This window comes from Symsagittifera roscoffensis, chromosome 8 (genome assembly GCF_963678635.1).
Source record: "Symsagittifera roscoffensis chromosome 8, txSymRosc1.1, whole genome shotgun sequence".
Lineage (NCBI taxonomy): Eukaryota > Metazoa > Xenacoelomorpha > Acoela > Convolutidae > Symsagittifera > Symsagittifera roscoffensis.
The window spans coordinates 10,515,573-10,537,384 of NC_087069.1; the positions used below are offsets into that span (position 1 = coordinate 10,515,573).

Consider the following 21,812-nt stretch of genomic DNA (forward strand, 5'->3'; position numbering starts at 1 on the left):
GGTGAATGAACACCTCGGTCAAGTCTTTCCTGTTAGAACAAAACACAGGATGTCACTCCCACCGTGGATAACTCCGGAAACATCAAACATGATTAAGAGAATGAACACCGCGAAGAAAAAGTTCCCTAGTGAAAGCCCAAAATTGAAATTTATGTCCGAAAATTGCGACAAAGCAGTTGAAGATGACAAGTCACAGTATGAAACATTGTTATCCAATGGCAGATCTACATCAGCACTTTTCAAGTATTTTCGCTCATTTACTAAAGGAACCCTACCATCCGTGATGAAATATAACGACCATGAAGCAACAAATGACCAAGAAAAAGCAAATCTCTTTGCTGATTTCTTTCAAGATATGTACATTAGTTCCAGTGATATTCCAGTACTCAATGACAATGAACCAAGTATCTACCCTATCATAACCGATTTTGATCTATCAGATTCAAGAATCTCATCAGTCTGCGAAAAGTTAGACGTTACCAAATCTAGATGAATTGATTCACTGCCTCCGATTTTATTCAGAAATTGCCCATCAATAAGACACTCTCTTTATCAGATTTTCTACAAAATGAAACAAACAGCAAAGTTTCCTGACCAGTGGAAAAGGTCTCATTTATCCCCTATTCACAAAAAAGGGAACAAGAGTTTGGTTAAAAATTATAGACCAGTGTCATTATTATCAGTTGCCTCAAAAATTTTTGAACGATGCCTTTTTGACTCACTATACGTGCACTATGAACCCTTTTTGCATCAGTCTCAGTATGGGTTCCGCAGAAAGCGTTCATGTATTTTACAGCTAATCGAGTATATGGATATAATATATGAAGCCTTCGATAATGGCAAACAACTTGATGTTATATACACTGATTTCGAAAAGGCTTTTGACCGAGTAGACCATGGGTTGCTCATGAGAAAGCTTCACTTGACGGGAGTTCGTGGCAAACTATTGAGTTTAATATCATCTTACCTTTCATCAAGATATCAAATAGTGAAGGTTGGAGATAATGTTTCCTATGAATTTCCAGTTACGAGTGGTGTCCCGCAAGGCTCAATTCTAGGGCCTTTGTTGTTCTTAGTATTTATCAACGACCTTCCTTCATTGAGTAATTTTTCGACACCCTTACTAGCCGCTGATGACGCAAAGTTTATTTACACGCTTAGTGATACAGCTTCCTTATTTCAAAACGAGTTAGATACAATCTTTGAATGGTCGATCATCAACAACATGCCTTTCAATGTCACGAAATGCAACCACTTAACCTTTAATGCCAAATCTATGAATACATACTTCTTTGACGGAAATCCAATCCCCCGGAGTACTAGCCAAAAAGACCTCGGTTTAGTAATATCTGAGACAATGAACTGGCTTCCACACATTAAGCAAGCTGCGAATAAAGCCAACTCTGTACTTTACCTGATTAAACGAAACTCCGCAAGTCTTCAAACCGTTACAAAATTGAACCTTTACAAAAGCATGGTTTTACCTATACTTATCTATGGTTCACCTGCGTTTTCTTTAAACAGAGGTGGAATGCGTTTAATTGAAAGCGTACAGAAACGTTTTTGCAAATGGGCTCTAGGTAACGAAGTTTCATACAAAGATTGCTTAATAAAGCTCAATATTTTACCTATTCCTTACTACCTACAGTTGGTCGATCTACTAACTTTAGCTAAGATTTTGAACGGAACATACAATTTTGACTGCGCCTCCAAATTTTTGAACACTTCCCCGTTATATTTCACCCGATCTGCTGGTGCTTCTCTGTTTCAGTGCGCGCGCCCGATGAAGGAAGTGGCAGAACAGAATTTTTGGTTCAGAGCAAGACGGCTGGCTAACCTATGTCCCATCAAGTTGAACGAATTTGGACTGAAGAACAAGCTCCTGACATGGATGTGGATTGTCTTTGTGAAAAGTTTCTCTGAAAGCAACTTATGCAGCTGGAAGACTTATTGCGACTGTACAACCTGTAGACTTCTCGTAAACACCTGATCAACTGTCTCTGAACGGGGGCAACCCCTTGCGTTTATACGCTAAATTCCTTATAATAATAATAATAATAATATGCAGAAGATAACTTAATTATGCGCCGCAAATTTATGCCATATGCGCTTTGATCCATCAAAAGTTTTGCAAAGAAAGCTAATGATGAAAAGCGAAATTAGAATTATCTGCGAGCTGTGTCCTTGAAGACAGACAGCCGATATGTTTATGCCTCTAAAAATGCAAAAAAAAAGTTGGCTCTTTTCCAGTCCCCCCTTTTCAAATTTAATTTTGAAAAGCTTCTTTAACGTTGACATAATGCAATGAAATTTGGCGTGGTGAACAAATCGACAACTGTGAACAGATTTGTTCTTCATACTTTACAGCGTAACATCACGCATTTAGCCGTAAAAACACGTAAATCAAACATAAAACTCGGTATTTTGAAAAGGGGGGACTGGAAAAGAGCCAAAAGGTAGACTGAAAGTGAACGTTCCCAAACTGAAGATTGTATATTTTATTCCAATTTTGTTTTAAAGAACAAAAGCTTCCCAGTCCGGGAGTCCAACCCGGGCCTCCTGGGTGAAAGCCAGAAATCCTAACCGCTAGACCAACTGGGATATGATTCCACTAGTGCTTCATTTTATTGGTTCTAAGCTGAAACAAACGTATGAATGAACCAAAAGAACTGAAGAGCAATGAATTAATACCAATCAACCAACCATACCACTGACATGTTTTAGAAACCAGAGAAAATGACCAACACAGAGCGATTTGGCGCTAATTTAGAATCAGCTGCGTTGGAAATTGACAACGCTGCGTCAACTTATACACAAGGACTAAAACAATTCGGATCTGCGCAAAAGGAACTCGGTTACTTGTTGTTCCATTTAAATTTTTTCTGCGTAACTATGATATTTTTATAACTTTTTTATGTTACTCAAAAACTGAATTTTTCGTTCCTTTCAACAATTTTGTTAACTTATTAGAAACTTTGGGGTGTGGCTTAAGGTGGCGGAAGGGGCTGGGTTCAGGTCGTGGGGGGGTTTGTTCAGGTGGAGGGAGTTCAGTGGGGGGGGGGGCAAAGGGGCAAACGTTCGGGGGGGGGGGGGGTGGGGAGAGCTTAACTGAATCTTTTTGCAATTTGAGTTTAAGTTTTGAAATAGATTAGGCCGTACACTCGCTTTGCAAATTTTGCGCATAAATCACTTGATAATTGCAGAAATTCTTGCAAAACTTTGCACGACGCGCGAAACAAAAATTAAGTGGAAAAAAAATCCATTTTAATGTGATTTCCTACTTATTATAAAATCCAATATGATGGACTCGAAATGAATTATAATGAATTTTGTTTCGGCGAGAAAAAATGGATTTAAATCCATTTTCAGTACAATTTTGTTGTCTGAACGTAACATGGGAATCGATAATTTTTACAACACTTTAGACCACAAAAATCCATTATAATCAATTTGTTTTCACTTTTCTTAAATGAGGGCTTTTAGCCTTTCAAATTCATTCAACATGTTCAGGCATCTCAATCAAAACTTCCAGCAGATAAAAATAATAGCCGAAATTGCCAAAATATTAAACTTTGTCTAAAAGTTTGTTAAAATTTTGCCCGGACAGGAAAAAGGGACCAAGTTAACCGAGCATTTTACATGCAGCGCTTAGCAAATTTAATTTAAATTAAGCACTGGGGTGGAGGATCTTAACTTGGTCTATTTGGGGGAGAGGCTGTTAACTTGATCCGGAGGCTGATTGGCTGAAAATTCCCAACGTAGAACCAAGTTAACATCCTCCCCCCTAGTTTAGGGGGGAGGATTTTAACTTGGTCCGATCCGGAAGAAGGGTTCTTGTTAACTACCCCCCCCCCCCCTATTGCAACAGGGGTGAAATAGTTCACAAGGTACAAACTTCGAATACGCTTAACTGATGGGGGGGAGATTCGTTACAAGGTTTCATGAGGGGGGAGGGGAAATAGTTAACAAGATCCAGAGAAAGTTCGTAAAATGGCTTCAGCAGAATAAAAGTTTATAATTTTGGTTATTTCGGCCACCAGTTTTATCTGCTTCGAATTTTAATTGAAATGCCGGACCATTTAGCCAATACTTATTTTTGGCCGTTTAGTGCATAAGACCCAATCGGACGACAGGCCATCAGGACGACAAGACATTGAGACGACAAATAGGAGTTAATAAACATGTAAAATGAGCAAGATAGAATTTAAGCGGTTTAAATTTCTCAGAAATACAATGTGCAGAATTGAGTGTAGCCCATCAAAACGGTTCTCGTCGTCCTAATGTCCTGTCGTCTTGTTTGCCGGTCACCGTTTAACAGAAAGACCCCAAAAATTGTCGGGTTTTCTGCAAAATTCTGCATATATGCAGAAGATAACTTAATTATGCGCCGCAAATTTATGCCATATGCGCTTTGATCCATCAAAAGTTTTGCAAAGAAAGCTAATGATGAAAAGCGAAACTAGAATTATCTGCGAGCTGTGTCCTTGAAGACAGACAGCCGATATGTTTATGCCTCTAAAAATGCAAAAAAAAAGTTGGCTCTTTTCCAGTCCCCCCCTTTCAAATTTAATTTTGAAAAGCTTCTTTTGAGGCAAACGTTCGGGGGGGGGGGGGGGAAGGGGTGGGGAGAGCTTAACTGAATCTTTTTGCAATTTGAGTTTAAGTTTTGAAATAGATTAGGCCGTACACTCGCTTTGCAAATTTTGCGCATAAATCACTTGATAATTGCAGAAATTCTTGCAAAACTTTGCACGACGCGCGAAACAAAAATTAAGTGGAAAAAAAATCAATTTTAATGTGATTTCCTACTTATTATAAAATCCAATATAATGGACTCGAAATGAATTATAATGAATTTTGTTTCGGCGAGAAAAAATGGATTTAAATCCATTTTCAGTACAATTTTGTTGTCTGAACGTAACATGGGAATCGATAATTTTTACAACACTTTAGACCACAAAAATCCATTATAATCAATTTGTTTTCACTTTTCTTAAATGAGGGCTTTTAGCCTTTCAAATTCATTCAACATGTTCAGGCATCTCAATCAAAACTTCCAGCAGATAAAAAATAATAGCCGAAATTGCCAAAATATTAAACTTTGTCTAAAAGTTTGTTAAAATTTTGCCCGGTCAGGAAAAAGGGACCAAGTTAACCGAGCATTTTACATGCAGCGCTTAGCAAATTTAATTTAAATTAAGCGCTGGGGTGGAGGATCTTAACTTGGTCTATTTGGGGGGGAGGCTGTTAACTTGATCCGGAGGCTGATTGGCTGAAAATTCCCAACGTAGAACCAAGTTAACATCCTCCCCCCTAGTTTAGGGGGGAGGATTTTAACTTGGTCCGATCCGGAAGAAGGGTTCTTGTTAACTACCCCCCCCCCCCCCCCCCCTATTGCAACAGGGGTGAAATAGTTCACAAGGTACAAACTTCGAATACGCTTAACTGATGGGGGGGAGATTCGTTACAAGGTTTCATGGGGGGGGGAGGGGAAATAGTTAACAAGATCCAGAGAAAGTTCGTAAAATGGCTTCAGCAGAATAAAAGTTTATAATTTTGGTTATTTCGGCCACCAGTTTTATCTGCTTCGAATTTTAATTGAAATGCCGGACCATTTAGCCAATACTTATTTTTGGCCGTTTAGTGCATAAGACCCAATCAGACGACAGGCCATCAGGACGACAAGACATTGAGACGACAAATAGGAGTTAATAAACATGTAAAATGAGCAAGATAGAATTTAAGCGGTTTAAATTTCTCAGAAATACAATGTGCAGAATTGAGTGTAGCCCATCAAAACGGTTCTCGTCGTCCTAATGTCCTGTCGTCTTGTTTGCCGGTCACCGTTTAACAGAAAGAGCCCAAAAATTGTCGGGTTTTCTGCAAAATTCTGCATATATGCAGAAGATAACTTAATTATGCGCCGCAAATTTATGCCATATGCGCTTTGATCCATCAAAAGTTTTGCAAAGAAAGCTAATGATGAAAAGCGAAATTAGAATTATCTGCGAGCTGTCTCCTTGAAGACAGACAGCCGATATGTTTATGCCTCCAAAAATGCAAAAAAAAGTTGGCTCTTTTCCAGTCCCCCCCCCTTTCAAATTTAATTTTGAAAAGCTTCTTTAACGTTGACATAATGCAATGAAATTTGGCGTGGTGAACAAATCGACAACTGTGAACAGATTTGTTCTTCATACTTTACAGCGTAACATCTCGCATTTAGCCGTAATAACACGTAAATCAAACATAAAACTCGGTATTTTGAAAAGGGGGGACTGGAAAAGAGCCAAAAGGTCATCTAGACTGAAAGTGAACTTTTCCAAACTAAAGATTGAATATTTTATTCCAATTTTGTTTTAAAGAACAAAATCTTCCCAGTCCGGGAGTCGAACCCGGGCCTCCTGGGTGAAAGCCAGAAATCCTAACCGCTAGACCAACTGGGATATAAATCAACAAGTGGTTCATTTTATTCGTTCTGAAATGAAACAAACGTATGAATGAACCAAAAGAACTGAAGAGCAATGAATTAATACCAATCAACCAACCATACCACTGACATGTTTTAGAAACCAGAGAAAATGACCAACACAGAGCGATTTGGCTCTAATTTAGAATCAGCTGCGGTCGAAATCGACAACGCTGCGTCAACTTATACACAAGGACTAAAACAATTTGGATCTGCGCAAAAGGAACTCGGGAAATCCGAACGACGATTCGGCCGAGAAGTCGAGAAATGTTGCATTCAGCCGATGAAGAAATTTCTGGCTGAAGATTTGGAAGCGGCTCTTAATGAGAAAAGTGCCCTGGACACTCTTAGACTGGATCTGGATGTGGCTAAAAATAAGGTAGCGAAGGCGAAAGGAATAGTAGATCGAGAGAAAGCTGAGAAAGTGTTGCAGGTTCGTTCTTTAGACCATTTATCCACGAGAAAGGACCAACACAAGAGCTGTACAGCTCATCACGGCGAACCGCTGTTGTGCCCCTGTTTAAGAACTACATGCTTTTTTTGGTTATTTTTCTTGAATCTTTATCGGATTATTAATGCTTCTACTTGTCTGTAATTCGATATTTTGCATTGTACAGCTTGCAGTTAAACGCATTCGGCCAATCAGATTGGACCAACCAGATTGTGTTGTAGGCACCGTGACACTATGAATTATAGTTGGTCAATTAGCCGACAAATCGCGTATCATTACATGATATCTTATAGGCGATGAATTACAACCAATAACCAAAATCAGGGTGGCTATTTTCTAGTCCCCACTTTAATTTTTTCTAAAATTCAATATTTGAAAGCCTACTCGGCTCTTTTCCAGTTCCCCCCCCTTTCAAAATAACGAGTTTTATATTTGTTTTACGTGTTATTACGGCTAAATGCGTGATGTTACGCTGTAAAGTATGAAGAGCAAATCTGTTCAGAATTGTCGATTTGTTCACCACGCCAAATTTCATTGCATTGTGAAAGGGGGAACTGGAAAAGAGCCACAAACTGCCATATGAACAGTTTCTAAACAATTTATGTTGTAGTTTTACGAGGGGGTGGAAAACTGTAAGGGGAAAAGGCTTTTTTTCCTTTCCCCATACCTGCAAATTTTTACAAGTAAACTTGTTGACCACATTGTCCGATTGTTATGAAAATATGAGGTGGGGGTGGGGGGGGTGAGAAAAGCCTTAAGGAAAAGCCATGGCTCTTTTTCCTCTCTCCCCCCCCCCCCCCACACCTCACGCCAGTTTCAACTTATTAGTGTAACGAGTGGTTTTACGAGGTTGAGTATGAAGACTAAATATATTTGTCGTGGCATTATTAGTCTGTATGTAAGCTTTCATAACAATCGGACAATGTGGTCAACAGGTGGGGAGGGGGGGGGGGGGGGAGAAGGAAAAAGAGCCAAAGCCATAAGCCATCAGGGTCAATTGTTAGAAACAAAAACAACAAGACTGCTCGTACCAGGGCGAAGCCCTGAATGTGCATTATTAGTCTGTATGTAAGCTTTCATAACAATCGGACAATGTGGTCAACAGGTGGGGAGGGGGGGAAGGAAAAAGAGCCAAAGCCATAAGCCATCAGGGTCAATTGTTAGAAACAAAAACAACAAGACTGCTCGTACCAGGGCGAAGCCCTGAATGTGCATTATTAGTCTGTATGTAAGCTTTCATAACAATCGGACAATGTGGTCAACAGGTGGGGAGGGGGGGGGAAGGAAAAAGAGCCAAAGCCATAAGCCATCAGGGTCAATTGTTAGAAACAAAAACAACAAGACTGCTCGTACCAGGGCGAAGCCCTGAATGTTCCGACTGCCTTTTAAGGTTTATGGAGCAGCAGTAATAACATTAAAAAATTAAATGAATTAAAATAAAATGAAAAAAAAAATTCGAAAATTTGAATTTTTTTTAATGAAAATCATCCCCACACGCCATATAAAGTACAACAAGACTGCTCGTATCAGGGCAAAGCCCTGAATGTTCCGACTGCCTTTTAAGGTTTTATGGAGTTAAAAAATGAAGTTATGGAGTTGTTTTATGGTATTAAAAAATTAAATGTAAGAAAAAATAAAATGAAATTTTTTTTTCTAAAATTTGATTTTTTTTTTGTGAAAATCATCCCCCCAGACGCCATATATCGTACAAAAAGATAGTTTTCGTTCCTTGTGATTCGAGCCAATCAATTATGGCAAATAAGCTTCGTTCAACCAATTTGGAACGATTTATATGACGGATTAAATCTCCGCTTACGCGTTAATAGCGCGAATTATATCGCGCGTTAATTGTCCCAAATTGGTCAACATGGCAATCTTTAAACCCTCCTAACTTTACGAAAAATGATCACAGGTGAAATATGTTTTCAAATTTAAGCTCAGGACAACAATACCTTTTGAATGATAAAAAAAAATTCCGTCAAAAATGGCTAGGTAAAAAGTCGAATTTTGTCTTAAGAAAAAAAAAACCCACCCCGAGCACAAATATTCCGTTACTTTCGTATCGAAAGTCGGAACAAAAAGAGAGATTTCGTTCCTTGTAACAAATCAATTATGGCAAATAAGCTTCGTTCAACCAATTTGGAACGATTTATAAGACGGATTAAATCTCCGCTTACGCGTTAATAGCGCGAATTATATCGCCTGTTAATTGTCCCAAATTGGTCAAAATGGCCAAAATGGCAATCTTTAAACCCTCATAACTTTACGTAAAATGATCACAGGTGAAATATCTTTTCAAATTTAAGCTCAGGGCAACAATACCTTTTGAATGGTAAAAAAAATCCCGTCAAAAATGGCTAGTTAAAAAGTCGAAATTTGTCTGAAGAAAAAAAAACCCACCCCGAGCACAAATATTCCGTTACTTTCGTATCGAAAGTCGGAACAATAAGTACCCGAGAAAAATCTATCTTCGCTTCGGCACTTACCCTTCGTAAAGTATGATATAAAATGGAGATGTGGGGGATCGAACCCCAGACCTTCCGCATGCGAAGCGGACGCTCTACCACTGAGCTACATCCCCGTTGATTTGGGGGACTGCACCAAAATCGAAAACTGAATGGTCTGAATGGTGTATCTCTGCTGTGATATAATTTTGGTGAATGACAAGGACAAGGATAGGTCTGGTCTTCTCTTTTATCCAACCCAAAAATGATCTTTCTGCTATTTTGAAAATTGCGTCATAAATCTAATCTGATTGGTTGAAATTATTAACAAACTATCAACAGCAAAAGAAGGCTCTTTTTCCTTTTCCCCCACCTGCAAATTTTTTAGAGTAATTTTTCTATTCACATTGTCGGATTGTTAATATTCACAATGGAGGAAAAAAAACCAAAAGAAAATCAAGACTTTCATTATAATCGAAATGTTTGGTATATCAAAAAAAATCTGTTACTCAATTCTGATTGGCTGAAAATTACTAAAAATAAGTTTCCATCATTGGTCCCTCCATCATGAGGGACGCCCATGTGAAACATTTATTCGTTTACCGCCTAATTCAATTAATTACCCACCAAACTACTTTCCGTTTGTTTGTTTTGCTCTTTATCAAATTCACTGGATCTACTTAAAAATCTCCCCCCCCCCCTATTGTACCTACTAAAGAATCCCCACGCCCTATCTTGAAAGGGGGGGGTTTGTTAAGTAGATCCAATTCACTGTCTAGATCAGACCCGTCGGTTCTTTTACCTTTCCCCGGCTCTTTTTCCTTTTCCCCCCACCTCACTCGAACATGAATATTATGGTCTAACGAGCGGTCTTACAAGGTTAATTATGGGGACCAAATATGTTTGTCATGGCCTAATTAACCTACTTGCCAATTAACCTACATGACTATCGGGCAAAGTGAACAGTAACTTCAAATGAAAAAATTTGCAGGTGGGGGGGGGGAGGAGGAAAAAGAGCCTTCCCCCCCCCCCCCCCTCACCTGTAAAACTTTACAAATGAAAAATTTGTTCACATTATTCGATTGTTATCAAAATTGGCATACGGACTAATTAGGCTGTGCCAAACATATTTGGTCTTCATAATTAACCTTGTAAAACCACTCGTTACATAATAAAATTGATGCTCGTCTGAGGTGGGGGAAAAAGGAAAAAGAGCTGACCCGTCTCTTAGGAAATTAGACGAAAAGCAAATTAGACGTGACCAAAAAAAAAGATTTTAGACGTCGATGCAAAACTACAAAAATATGGGAAATTAGACGCAACTGTATTGTTAACGTGTGTGAAATTTGTAAAAGACCAATTAACTTTCGCTGACTACAGCTAACTTTCGTTCGAGCTTTCGTAAATGGTGATCAGTTTTTCACATGTCGCAATTGTATAATTTATGCATTTCAGAATAATTTTTATATAATATGGATTAACGTTTTATAAATCATTCATAATAAATATTTTGGTATGCAAAGGGATTATAAACTCTTTTTATATTTGTGAAAATTTATTTCAAGCATTAAAACTTTTGTTAGCCCTTTACTTTTCGTCCAAAATACTAGACTTGCATTTTATTGGAGACGTCAAATTTGCTTGTCGTCTAATTTCCTAATCTTTCTTCCTTGTGTTGTCTTAATTTTTTGAGTTGTCCTAATTTTTTTTGCAAAAATTTCAGTCCTTGCGACAAGGAAGTGAAATAAAACACTTGTACAATGTGGGCTTTTTTCCCTAACCACCCACTGCTTTTTAATTTTTTGCGCTCAAGAATCAAAATTTTACATTACGAGGCCAAACTGTGCACTGGATAGGAGCATAATTTTGTGTCTGTATGTTCCTGGATTCCAGAGACAAGTCTTTAAACATGTGAAAATTTTGTCGGAACGATCAAAGGAAAGTAAAGAACAAAAGAAGAACAAAGGGAGCGTTCTTGTTGCGGAATCCGCTTACAATGCACAAAATGCTCAGTTGGGCTTCGTAATGTATCAGTTTGAACCAAAATTCGGGTTCAAAATTGTAACCCCAAAAAAAACAATTTCGGCTTTCCCGGGTTGACCAAAAATGCTAGTCATACAATTTCCATATATGGAAAAATGCTAGTCATACACTCTCCATGCAATTCCATACGTACAGAAAATTGCATGAAAGGTCGCATGATTAGTATTGCATGACTAGTATTTTTTCATATATGGAAATTGCATGACTAGCATTTTTCCAAAAACCAAAAATATTGATTTTTTTACATTTTGATTTCTCAAAATTTTTGGTTGTGTTCGTAACCGAACACAAATGACATAAACCTTGGTTACTCAAACGTAATAACCAATGTTAAATGCTTTGGAAACAGCCTGCAAGGTCGTATGTCTGTCTTACGCAAATAATATAACGAAAGTATCAACTTTTTAAATTTTGGCAAAAATTTTCAAAGATGATTATTTCTAAAATTTGACATTCAAATTACCAGACTTTGATCAAGGCATACAAAAACATGCCATACAAAAAAGAGGAGTCTTGAGCATTTTTGAAAAATGTTATCAAGAGAAAAGGAAAAAAATCCAATATTAGTATATCCAGGTCTACAAAATGTTTTAGTACGAAAATCATTTTGCGGTTGAACAAAAACACAAAAAATTTTTGGGTGCAATTTCAAAATTACTTTGAAACATTTTTGTTGTCGCCATCAAAAAAATGCTAGTCATACAATTTCCATATATTGAAATTGTATGATTAGCATTTTTTTTTGACAAAAAATTTTTCTTTTTTATTTAGTACGTTTCACCAAATTTTATACCAAAACAAGAGAAAAGTGCTTCGAAAATTTGATGACACCATTTTAGCAAAATGTATGAAATTTGTATGGTTAGTATTTTTTCATAGACTTAGTTTATGGAATTGTATGACTAGCATTTTTGGTCTATGGAGGTCAACCCGGGTTTTTAGTTTTCAATTACTTCAAAAATATTTCATAGTGAGCCTAGTACAAGGCCCAACAATTTTTGACAGAAAATTAATATCCGGAAATTGGGCAAAGCGTTTCAAATTGTTTTCAAATGTTAGTGTTTTTTATTGTAAAAACGAACTTTTTTGTCAATCAAACAGTAATAGAACAATCTATATAAAATTGTGAAAGATAAGCCCACCTTAAATTTTCTTGTGCTAAGTAAGCAATATATTTTGTCAGCAATTGAACCAATAGTTTTGGCGTATTTTTTGATTGACTAAAAAGAATTGAAAATGGTCGCTTTTGGGGTCCAAGTTTGGACCCGAGTTTTGCAACAAAATTTGCACAAATTTGTCTGCTGAGTTTTTAACCAAGTTTTGTCTTAATCATTTTTGTCTAAATTCAACCCATTTGAGCAAAACGATTTTTTAAGCAACGTTTTTTCGGCTAAAAGCTTTAGTTATTATAAAAACTTGATCATAGATATATCTTGAATCAGATTGTTTGAAATAAATCAAAATTAGTAGAAACGCTTTTTGAGCAAAATTTTGGGTACTATTTCAATGAGAGAAGGACTGCCAAACCCACCAAATGCACAAAATTTCTCACAATCAACCACGTTCTTAAAATTTCCAAAACCGACTGAATATCACGTGTTTGAATGCTTATTTATGATTGGCTAACATACTTTCCGTGTATTTTGTCTTTTGTTGAAAAGAAAAACAGGCCAAGAATGCGTTTTGACCATTTTTTGAAAAATTTTGGTCAAATAATTTTTTTTTGGCACGCGCTCAAAATAACCAAGTATTTGACGTGAAAATCTCTCTTTGAAAAATTTCATGGTAGTCGACCGAAAATAGATCTCGTAAAATCTCATCTCTGAGTGAGCTGAAAGTCGAATCCCCGAAGAGGAAAATACCCAGTTTTTTTAACCCCGTACAAAGCGGATATTTTCACATTACAAATTGTATACTCTTGTCAGCGCAAAACAACTAACTCATCCCAAAAATTAATAATTCTCATCCAGATATGATAAAGCTTAACTAAATGTGTTTTATATTGACTAATTTTCGATATTTAAAATCTGTCTTCTTTCTCTGCTTACTTTTTAAAATTCTGTTTTTTTCAGGAAGCACAAAAAGATTTCGACCGACAACACGACTTCACTAAAGTCATCATCGGCCGCACGCTCAACAACCACCACACGAACCACGCGAACCAGTTGAAGGAGTTGAGTCGCATCCAGACTAGTCTCTATCGAGAGTGCTCTCAGGTCATGTCGGAATTGGACGAGGAACTCGCTAAGATAGCGATCAAGTGACGATTATAAGTCATATCCAGTTAAACTTGCACACCCTCCCCCCCACACACGACCATCAGCCTCATTTGAAATTTGATTTTGCAAATTGAAAAAAAATTGCGATTGAAAAAAAATGACTCCTCAAAACACAGTTGTTCTTTACAATTTATGTCTTTAAATCATGCATTTAGCATAAGAGCATTTCAGAGATTTTTTTTTGAAAAAATGACAAGTGTGGTGGTGGAAGGGGGGGGTAGAAAGCAGCAGGGGTATTTGGTCTATATGGCAAACTTGGACACATCGAATGTTATTCATCAGTCTATTAAACAGTATCTATTAAAACTACATAATTTTTGTTCCATATATTATCGGGTTTATTAAAAAGTATTTTGGCTCAGGTAATTGTTTTTTGACTAGCAAAATGTTCTCTGATTTCTGCTTTTTTTAATCGATAAATTTATAACCAGCACTATTGCTTTAAGCTGCAGAAACCACCACTATTGCAATAAATTGTGTTATTTCTTCAGTTAATGTCTCGGACATTGAAAAATCATCAATTTCATCTGAGAAGTGTTTAATCAGTAGAGTTATTTAATAGGAATCAGCGCAGAACTACAATTCTCTCGAAAGATGGCATTTTCAAAAAATCGAAAAAAAAGCTTTTTTTTCGCCGACCGAGCAGTTTTTCCGCACTCTCTCGAAAAAACATAAAGATCCCTTTTGAAGAAGTTATATTATGAAAAAGTTGCTTATTATACTGTTTTATACTATTTCATTGACCAAGAAAGATAGTATACAAACAGCATGACCTTTTTTTACATGCTATGGATTTTTTAATAAGCAATTTTGTTTCATTTTGAAATTACGCAACAAGCATTTTGCCATACTTTTGTTACAAAGATTTTATGAAAATATCAAACGCAAGTTTTTTCTACTATGCACAGCGGCGGATCTAGGATTTTCTCGAGGGGTCGATAAAAGTTTTGAAAATTTTGTCGACATTTTCATTTTATGTCGACCAAAGTGAATATTCGAGCTCTCTCAAAGCAAAGCACTGAAAAGACCATCATTTGGTCACAATTTTTTGCCGCAGGCAAAATTTTGAAAAACAGGCCAAAAAAGGCATTTTTGGGCATTTTTTGGAAAATGTTGACCAAGGAATTCTGCTTTTTTGGCGCAAACTAGCTACTCAAAGTTAGTCAATATTGGCGCCAAAGGTGCCTTTAGAAAACTTTCAGGGTCCGTAACCTAATTTGGATATCCCAAAATAGTACAAACGGGTAGACCATTTTGGTCAGCAGTTTGTCGAATTCCTTAGGGGGCAGGCGTCACCCCACGCTAAAACCGCCTCTGACTATGCAGTTGCATAAGAATTTGTATTTCCATAAAAAATACAAAAAATTTCGACCGAAACACACAAATCAAGGTGCTTCTGTCATAAAAAACCTAGAGTACAACTGCCAATTACCACGCAGACAAACTGCGTTTGGTGAACTATAGACTATCCGAAATCTTGAACAACAAGGGTTGGCCTGTACTATTTCTTAGTTCTATTTTGATACTATGGATTTGTATTTGTAGAGGACTGATAAACCGTAAAGGACTGATAATTCACCAAAACAATTACTTAGATCAGCAATTTGAATGAAACACAATAATTGATCCTCAGGTAATTGAATGGTTACGTTTTATGTAGTCCTATCTAATGTTACACAAATTCATTTTTATTTAAATTTCTGTGCACCTGTGAACTTTGTCGCTCTTGGCTAAAACTATATCAGCAAATATAGGAAACAATGCAGAGATAATATGTAGTTCAATCTATCCAGTTCAATCTTTCTTTTTCCTCAGAAGCTTCTCTTACATCTTTGAATGTAAGTTTTCTTTCAGTAACGTTTTGGTACAATGAAAGGTACGTTACTTCTGAAAATGCCAATTCCTATTCTCCTTCAACATAACTTTCTACCCACACTGTAGAAAAGTTGTAAAAAACTAAGGCTACTATTCGGATAACATTTAGATGAAGCATAAGAAACTAGCTAAACAGTAACAGAATCCATGACTACTAATCGATAGACATTTACTCTAACAATTGATTCATTTTAATCTGATCGTTTTCTAAGCTTTCTAAGTTTTTAATATGCAGTATAATCTATCCAGTTCAACCTTTTTTTTTTCTCAAAAGCTTCTCTCACATCTATGAGTGTAATTTTTCTTTGGAGCATTATTTTTTATTGGAGCATTTTTTGACGAGATGGAATGAAGGTTCTTGTTATAGTTTCCATAATATTGTAATGAGCAGCTCCCCGTTCCAGATTACCTTGCCATTGTTGACGACTAGGTTCAGCTACTGAAATTTTTCTAGTAAACAGCGAACAATCAACAGTTTTCAGACTATTATTTAGATTACCACACAGTACGTAGAAAGTTAGGTCTTGCGAGAATTAATTTAAATCGAACTTTGGTTTTTGATACAAACAATTTTTCACAAAAAAAAGGCATCAATGGCAAGCTCTCACAGAGTGAAAACGTTATCCCTGTTCCTATGGAGTTCGCTCCATCAGTGAACAAACTATCAGTTGAATTTTTGCTGCGATATTTGTTCTGCATGAGGATCCATTGGCGTCGTAAACTGGATCCTCAGAATCGATATGTCAAATGTAAGTTTTGTTGAACTAGCACTGAAAATGTTGATTGTTCGCATGACTACTAATCGATAGTCATTTACTCTAACAATTGATTCATTTTAATCTGATCGTTAGATGAATCAGATTAAAAAAAAAATCTGAGGTGTTTGCTGAATCCATGACTACTCGATAGTTTTTGTGTAGTCCTATCTAATGTTACTTAACAACTGGAGAATAGAGAATGTAGTAGAATGTTGGTATAAGTTGAGTAAAGTTCTGGCTCCTCAATATAGTCATCCTCTGATTTTATGATTTTTCTTTTCTGAAAACATCAAACGACCTTCCTTTCAATAATTGAAGTTTTATAAGAAGGTGGGTATATCGCATTTCTAAATAGAGATTAGGCTTCGCCTCAAAACCAAATTCGATTCTACCTTAACTAGTGAAGTAAGAGTAAATACTTGTTTTATCTAAGATGAAATATTTGATTCCACAACTGGGTTTGGTTTTTATCAAAAATCTCCAAAGAAGAGTTTGTAAACTCTCTGGTCCAAACGTGGTTACTTTGATTTATACTCATTTTATATCGTTAAAGTTGTCTTTGCACTCTTACGAAACTGCGTAATCTCTTACGACCTAATTTTAGACTACTGACCCTATTATTTCTAAGCTTAGATGCCTTTTTTCCACTTTCTAACTGATTTCGAGCTGTTTTTGTTTCAACTTATTTTGCAAATGTCTTGAGTTTTTTTCGTCCACTTACAACTTCTCACACCGTCCTGCATGTTCACAAAACTGGAAGATTTAGCTGAGCTTTGAGCAGCCATTTTGTATGAAGTAGAAATCGAAATTGATTATCCGAAATTTTGAACAACAATTGTTGGCCTGTACGATTTCTTAGTTCTATTTTGATACTATGGAAGATTTAAAATTTTTGAAAAGTTTTAAAATTTTGTAAAGGTAGAGGACTGATAAACCATAAAGGACAGATAATTCACCAAAAAAATGGCTTAAATCAGCATTTTGAATAAAACACACTAATTGATCCTCAGGTAAATGAATTGCTACTTTTTGTGTAGTCCTATCTAATGTTACATAAATTCAATTTTATTGAAATTTCTGTGCACCTGTGAATTTTGTCGCTCTTGGCTAAAGCTATATCAACAAAAATAGGATTGGTACGTTTTGGTACAATGAAATGTACGTTACTTCTGAAAATGCAAACTCCCATTTTCCTTCAATACAACTTTCTACCCACACGGTAGAAAAGTTGTAAGAAACTAAGGCTACTATTCGGATAACATTTAAATGAAGCATAAGAAACTAGCTAAACAGTAACAGAATCCATGACTACTCGATAGTCATTTACTTTAACATGTTATTTAATTTAATCGGATCTTTTTCTATGTTTTTCTTTAAAAACACTTCTAAAATTTTATCTTCAAAATATGGTTTGTGTCTTTTTCGGAGCAAAATTTCGTTTTTCGAAACTCTCAATCTAACCCCATTTTTAAAATTTAATTCAGCATGTTTCATGAGCGATTTGTTTTACAAAATTGATTAAAAAAATTATTTTTTTTTCACATGAATTTAATGTAAAAACAAATTGTTGCAACCGGGAAAAAACTTTTCACCATGATTGCAAACGTATGATTAAAGCAACAATTGTTGTATACGATGTCTTGATTTCTAAGAAAGCCCTAGAATACCACTAAAGTCATCATCGGCCGCACGCTCAACAACCACCACACGAACCACGCGAACCAGTTGAAGGAGTTCAGCCGCATCCAGACTAGTCTCTATCGAGAATGCTCTCTGGTCATGTCGGAATTGGACGAGGAACTCGCTAAGATAGCCATCAAGTGACGACTATAAGTCATATCCAGTTAAACTTGCACGCCCCCTCCTCCACACACACGACCATCAGCTTCATTTGAAATTTGGTTTTGCAAGTTGAAAAAATTTCTGCGATTGAAAAAAAATGAATCCTCAAAACACAGTTGTTCTTTACAGTTTATGTCTTTAAATCATGCATTTAGCATAAGAGCATTTCAGAAACTTTTTTTAAAAAATGACAAGTGTGATGGTGGGAAGGGGGGGTGGAAAGCAGCAGGGGTATTTGGTCTATATGGCAAACTTGGACACATATCGAAACTTACTCATCAGTCTATTAAACAGTATCATTAAAAACTACATAACTTTTGTTTCATTTATTATCGGGTTTATTAAAAAGTATTTTGGCTCAGGTAATTGTTTTTTGACTAGCAAAATGTTCTCTGATTTCTGCTTTTTTTAATCGATAAATTTATAACCAGCACTATTGCTTTAAGCTGCAGAAACCACCACTATTGCAATAAATTGTGTTATTTCTTCAGTTAATGTCTCGGACATTGAAAAATCATCAATTTCATCTGAGAAGTGTTTAATCAGTAGAGTTATTTAATAGGAACCAGCGCAGAACTACAATTCTCTCGAAAGATGGCATTTTCAAAAAATCGAAAAAAAAGCTTTTTTTTCGCCGACCGAGCAGTTTTTCCGCACTCTCTCGAAAAAACATAAAGATCCCTTTTGAAGAAGTTATATTATGAAAAAGTTGCTTATTATACTGTTTTATACTATTTCATTGACCAAGAAAGATAGTATACAAACAGCATGACCTTTTTTACATGCTATGGATTTTTTAATAAGCAATTTTGTTTCATTTTGAAATTAGGCAACAAGCATTTTGCCATACTTTTGTTACAAAGATTTTATGAAAATATCAAACGCAAGTTTTTTCTACTATGCACAGCGGCGGATCTAGGATTTTCTCGAGGGGTCGACAAAAGTTTTGAAAATTTTGTCGACATTTTCATTTTATGTCGACCAAAGTGAATATTCGAGCTCTTTCAAAGCAAAGCACTGAAAAGACCATCATTTGGTCACAATTTTTTGCCGCAGGCAAAATTTTGAAAAACAGGCCAAAAAAGGCGTTTTTGGGCATTTTTTGGAAAATGTTGACCAAGGAATTCCGCTTTTTTGGCGCAAACTAGCTACTCAAAGTTAGTCAATATTGGCGCCAAAGGCGCCTTTAGAAAACTTTCAGGGTCCGTCACCTAATTTGGATATCCCAAAATAGTACAAACGGGTAGACCATTTTGGTCAGCAGTTTGTCGAATTCCTTAGGGGGCAGGCGTCACCCCACGCTAAAACCGCCTCTGACTATGCAGTTGCATAAGAATTTGTATTTCCATAAAAAATACAAAAAATTTCGACCGAAACACACAAATCAAGGTGCTTCTGTCATAAAAAACCTAGAGTACAACTGCCAATTACCACGCAGACAAACTGCGTTTGGTGAACTATAGACTATCCGAAATCTTGAACAACAAGGGTTGGCCTGTACTATTTCTTAGTTCTATTTTGATACTATGGATTTGTGTTTGTAGAGAACTGATAAACCGTAAAGGACTGATAATTCACCAAAACAATTATTTAGATCAGCAATTTGAATGAAACACAATAATTGATCCTCAGGTAATTGAATGGTTACGTTTTATGTAGTCCTATCTAATGTTACACAAATTCATTTTTATTTAAGTTTCTGTGCACCTGTGAACTTTGTCGCTCTTGGCTAAAATTATATCAGCAAATATAGGAAACAATGCAGAGATAATATGTAGTTCAATCTATCCAGTTCAATCTTTCTTTTTCCTCAGAAGCTTCTCTTACATCTTTGAATGTAAGTTTTCTTTCAGTAACGTTTTGGTACAATGAAAGGTACGTTACTTCTGAAAATGCCAATTCCTATTCTCATTCAACATAACTTTCTACCCACACTGTAGAAAAGTTGTAAAAAACTAAGGCTACTATTCGGATAACATTTAGATGAAGCATAAGAAACTAGCTAAACAGTAACAGAATCCATGACTACTTATCGATAGTCATTTACTCTAACAATTGATTCATTTTAATCTGATCGTTTTCTAAGCTTTTTAAGTTTATAATATGCAGTATAATCTATCCAGTTCAACCTTTCTTTTTTCTCAAAAGCTTCTCTCACATCTATGAGTGTAATTTTTCTTTGGAGCATTATTTTTTATTGGAGCATTTTTTGACGAGATGGAATGAAGGTTCTTGTTATAGTTTCCATAATATTGTAATGAGCAGCTCCCCGTTCCAGATTACCTTGCCATTGTTGACGACTAGGTTCAGCTACTGAAATTTTTCTAGTAAACAGCGAACAATCAACAGTTTTCAGACTATTATTTAGATTACCACACATTACGTAGAAAGTTAGGTCTTGCGAGAATTAATTTAAATCGAACTTTGGTTTTTGATACAAACAATTTTTCACAAAAAAAGGCATCAATGGCAAGCTCTCACAGAGTGAAAACGTTATCCTTGTTCCTATGGAGTTCGCTCCATCAGTGAACAAACTATCAGTTGAATTTTTGCTGCGATATTTGTTCTGCATGAGGATCCATTGGCGTCGTAAACTGGATCCTCAGAATCGATATGTCGAATGTAAGTTTTGTTGAACTAGCACTGAAAATGTTGATTGTTCGCATGACTACTAATCGATAGTTATTTACTCTAACAATTGATTCATTTTAATCTGATCGTTAGATGAATCAGATTAAAAAAAAAATCTGAGGTGTTTGCTGAATCCATGACTACTCGATAGTTTTTGTGTAGTCCTATCTAATGTTACTTAACAACTGGAGAATAGAGAATGTAGTAGAATGTTGGTATAAGTTGAGTAAAGTTCTGGCTCCTCAATATAGTCATCCTCTGATTTTATGATTTTTCTTTTCTGAAAACATCAAACGACCTTCCTTTCAATAATTGAAGTTTTATAAGAAGGTGGGTATATCGCATTTCTAAATAGAGATTAGGCTTCGCCTCAAAACCAAGTTCGATTCTACCTTAACTAGTGAAGTAAGAGGAAATACTTGTTTTATCTAAGATGAAATCTTTGATTCCACAACTGGGTTTGGTTTTAATCAAAAATCTCCAAAGAAGAGTTTGTAAACTCTCTGGTCCAAACGTGGTTACTTTGATTTATACTCATTTTCTATCGTTAAAGTTGTCTTTGCACTCTTACGAAACTGCGTAATCTCTTACGACCTAATTTTAGACTACTGACTCTATTATTTCTAAGCTTAGATGCCTTTTTTCCACTTTCTAACTGATTTCGAGCTGTTTTTGTTTCAACTTATTTTGCAAATGTCTTGAGTTTTTTTCGTCCACTTACAACTTCTCACACCGTCCTGCATGTTCACAAAACTGGAAGATTTAGCTGAGCTTTGAGCAGCCATTTTGTATGAAGTAGAAATCGAAATTGATTATCCGAAATTTTGAACAACAATTGTTGGCCTGTACGATTTCTTAGTTCTATTTTGATACTATGGAAGATTTAAAATTTCTGAAAAGTTTTAAAATTTTGTAAAGGTAGAGGACTGATAAACCATAAAGGACAGATAATTCACCAAAAAAATGGCTTAAATCAGCATTTTGAATAAAACACACTAATTGATCCTCAGGTAAATGAATTGC

General features: G+C 36.1%; 1 protein-coding gene and 3 non-coding genes across 4 annotated transcripts in view; 1 reads left to right on the forward strand and 3 right to left on the reverse strand.

Annotated features, from left to right (window-relative positions):
• LOC134853159 (endophilin-B1-like) overlaps window positions 1-13,725 on the forward strand; it is a 175,756-nt gene extending 162,031 nt beyond the window's left edge. Inside the window, exons 3-4 of the mRNA XM_063869115.1 lie at window positions 6,567-6,899; window positions 13,477-13,725. Coding sequence (XP_063725185.1) covers window positions 6,567-6,899; window positions 13,477-13,668 — 525 coding nt within the window. The 3' untranslated portion in view covers window positions 13,669-13,725. The remainder of the gene's footprint in view (window positions 1-6,566; window positions 6,900-13,476) is intronic.
• Window positions 2,530-2,601, reverse strand: Trnae-uuc (transfer RNA glutamic acid (anticodon UUC)). Its single transcript has one exon. It is a non-coding gene; the product is annotated as a tRNA-Glu (tRNA).
• Trnae-uuc (transfer RNA glutamic acid (anticodon UUC)) lies at window positions 6,372-6,443 on the reverse strand. Its single transcript has one exon. It is a non-coding gene; the product is annotated as a tRNA-Glu (tRNA).
• On the reverse strand, window positions 9,427-9,498 carry Trnaa-cgc (transfer RNA alanine (anticodon CGC)). The gene has a single exon. It is a non-coding gene; the product is annotated as a tRNA-Ala (tRNA).
• Window positions 13,726-21,812: the final 8,087 nt, after the last annotated feature.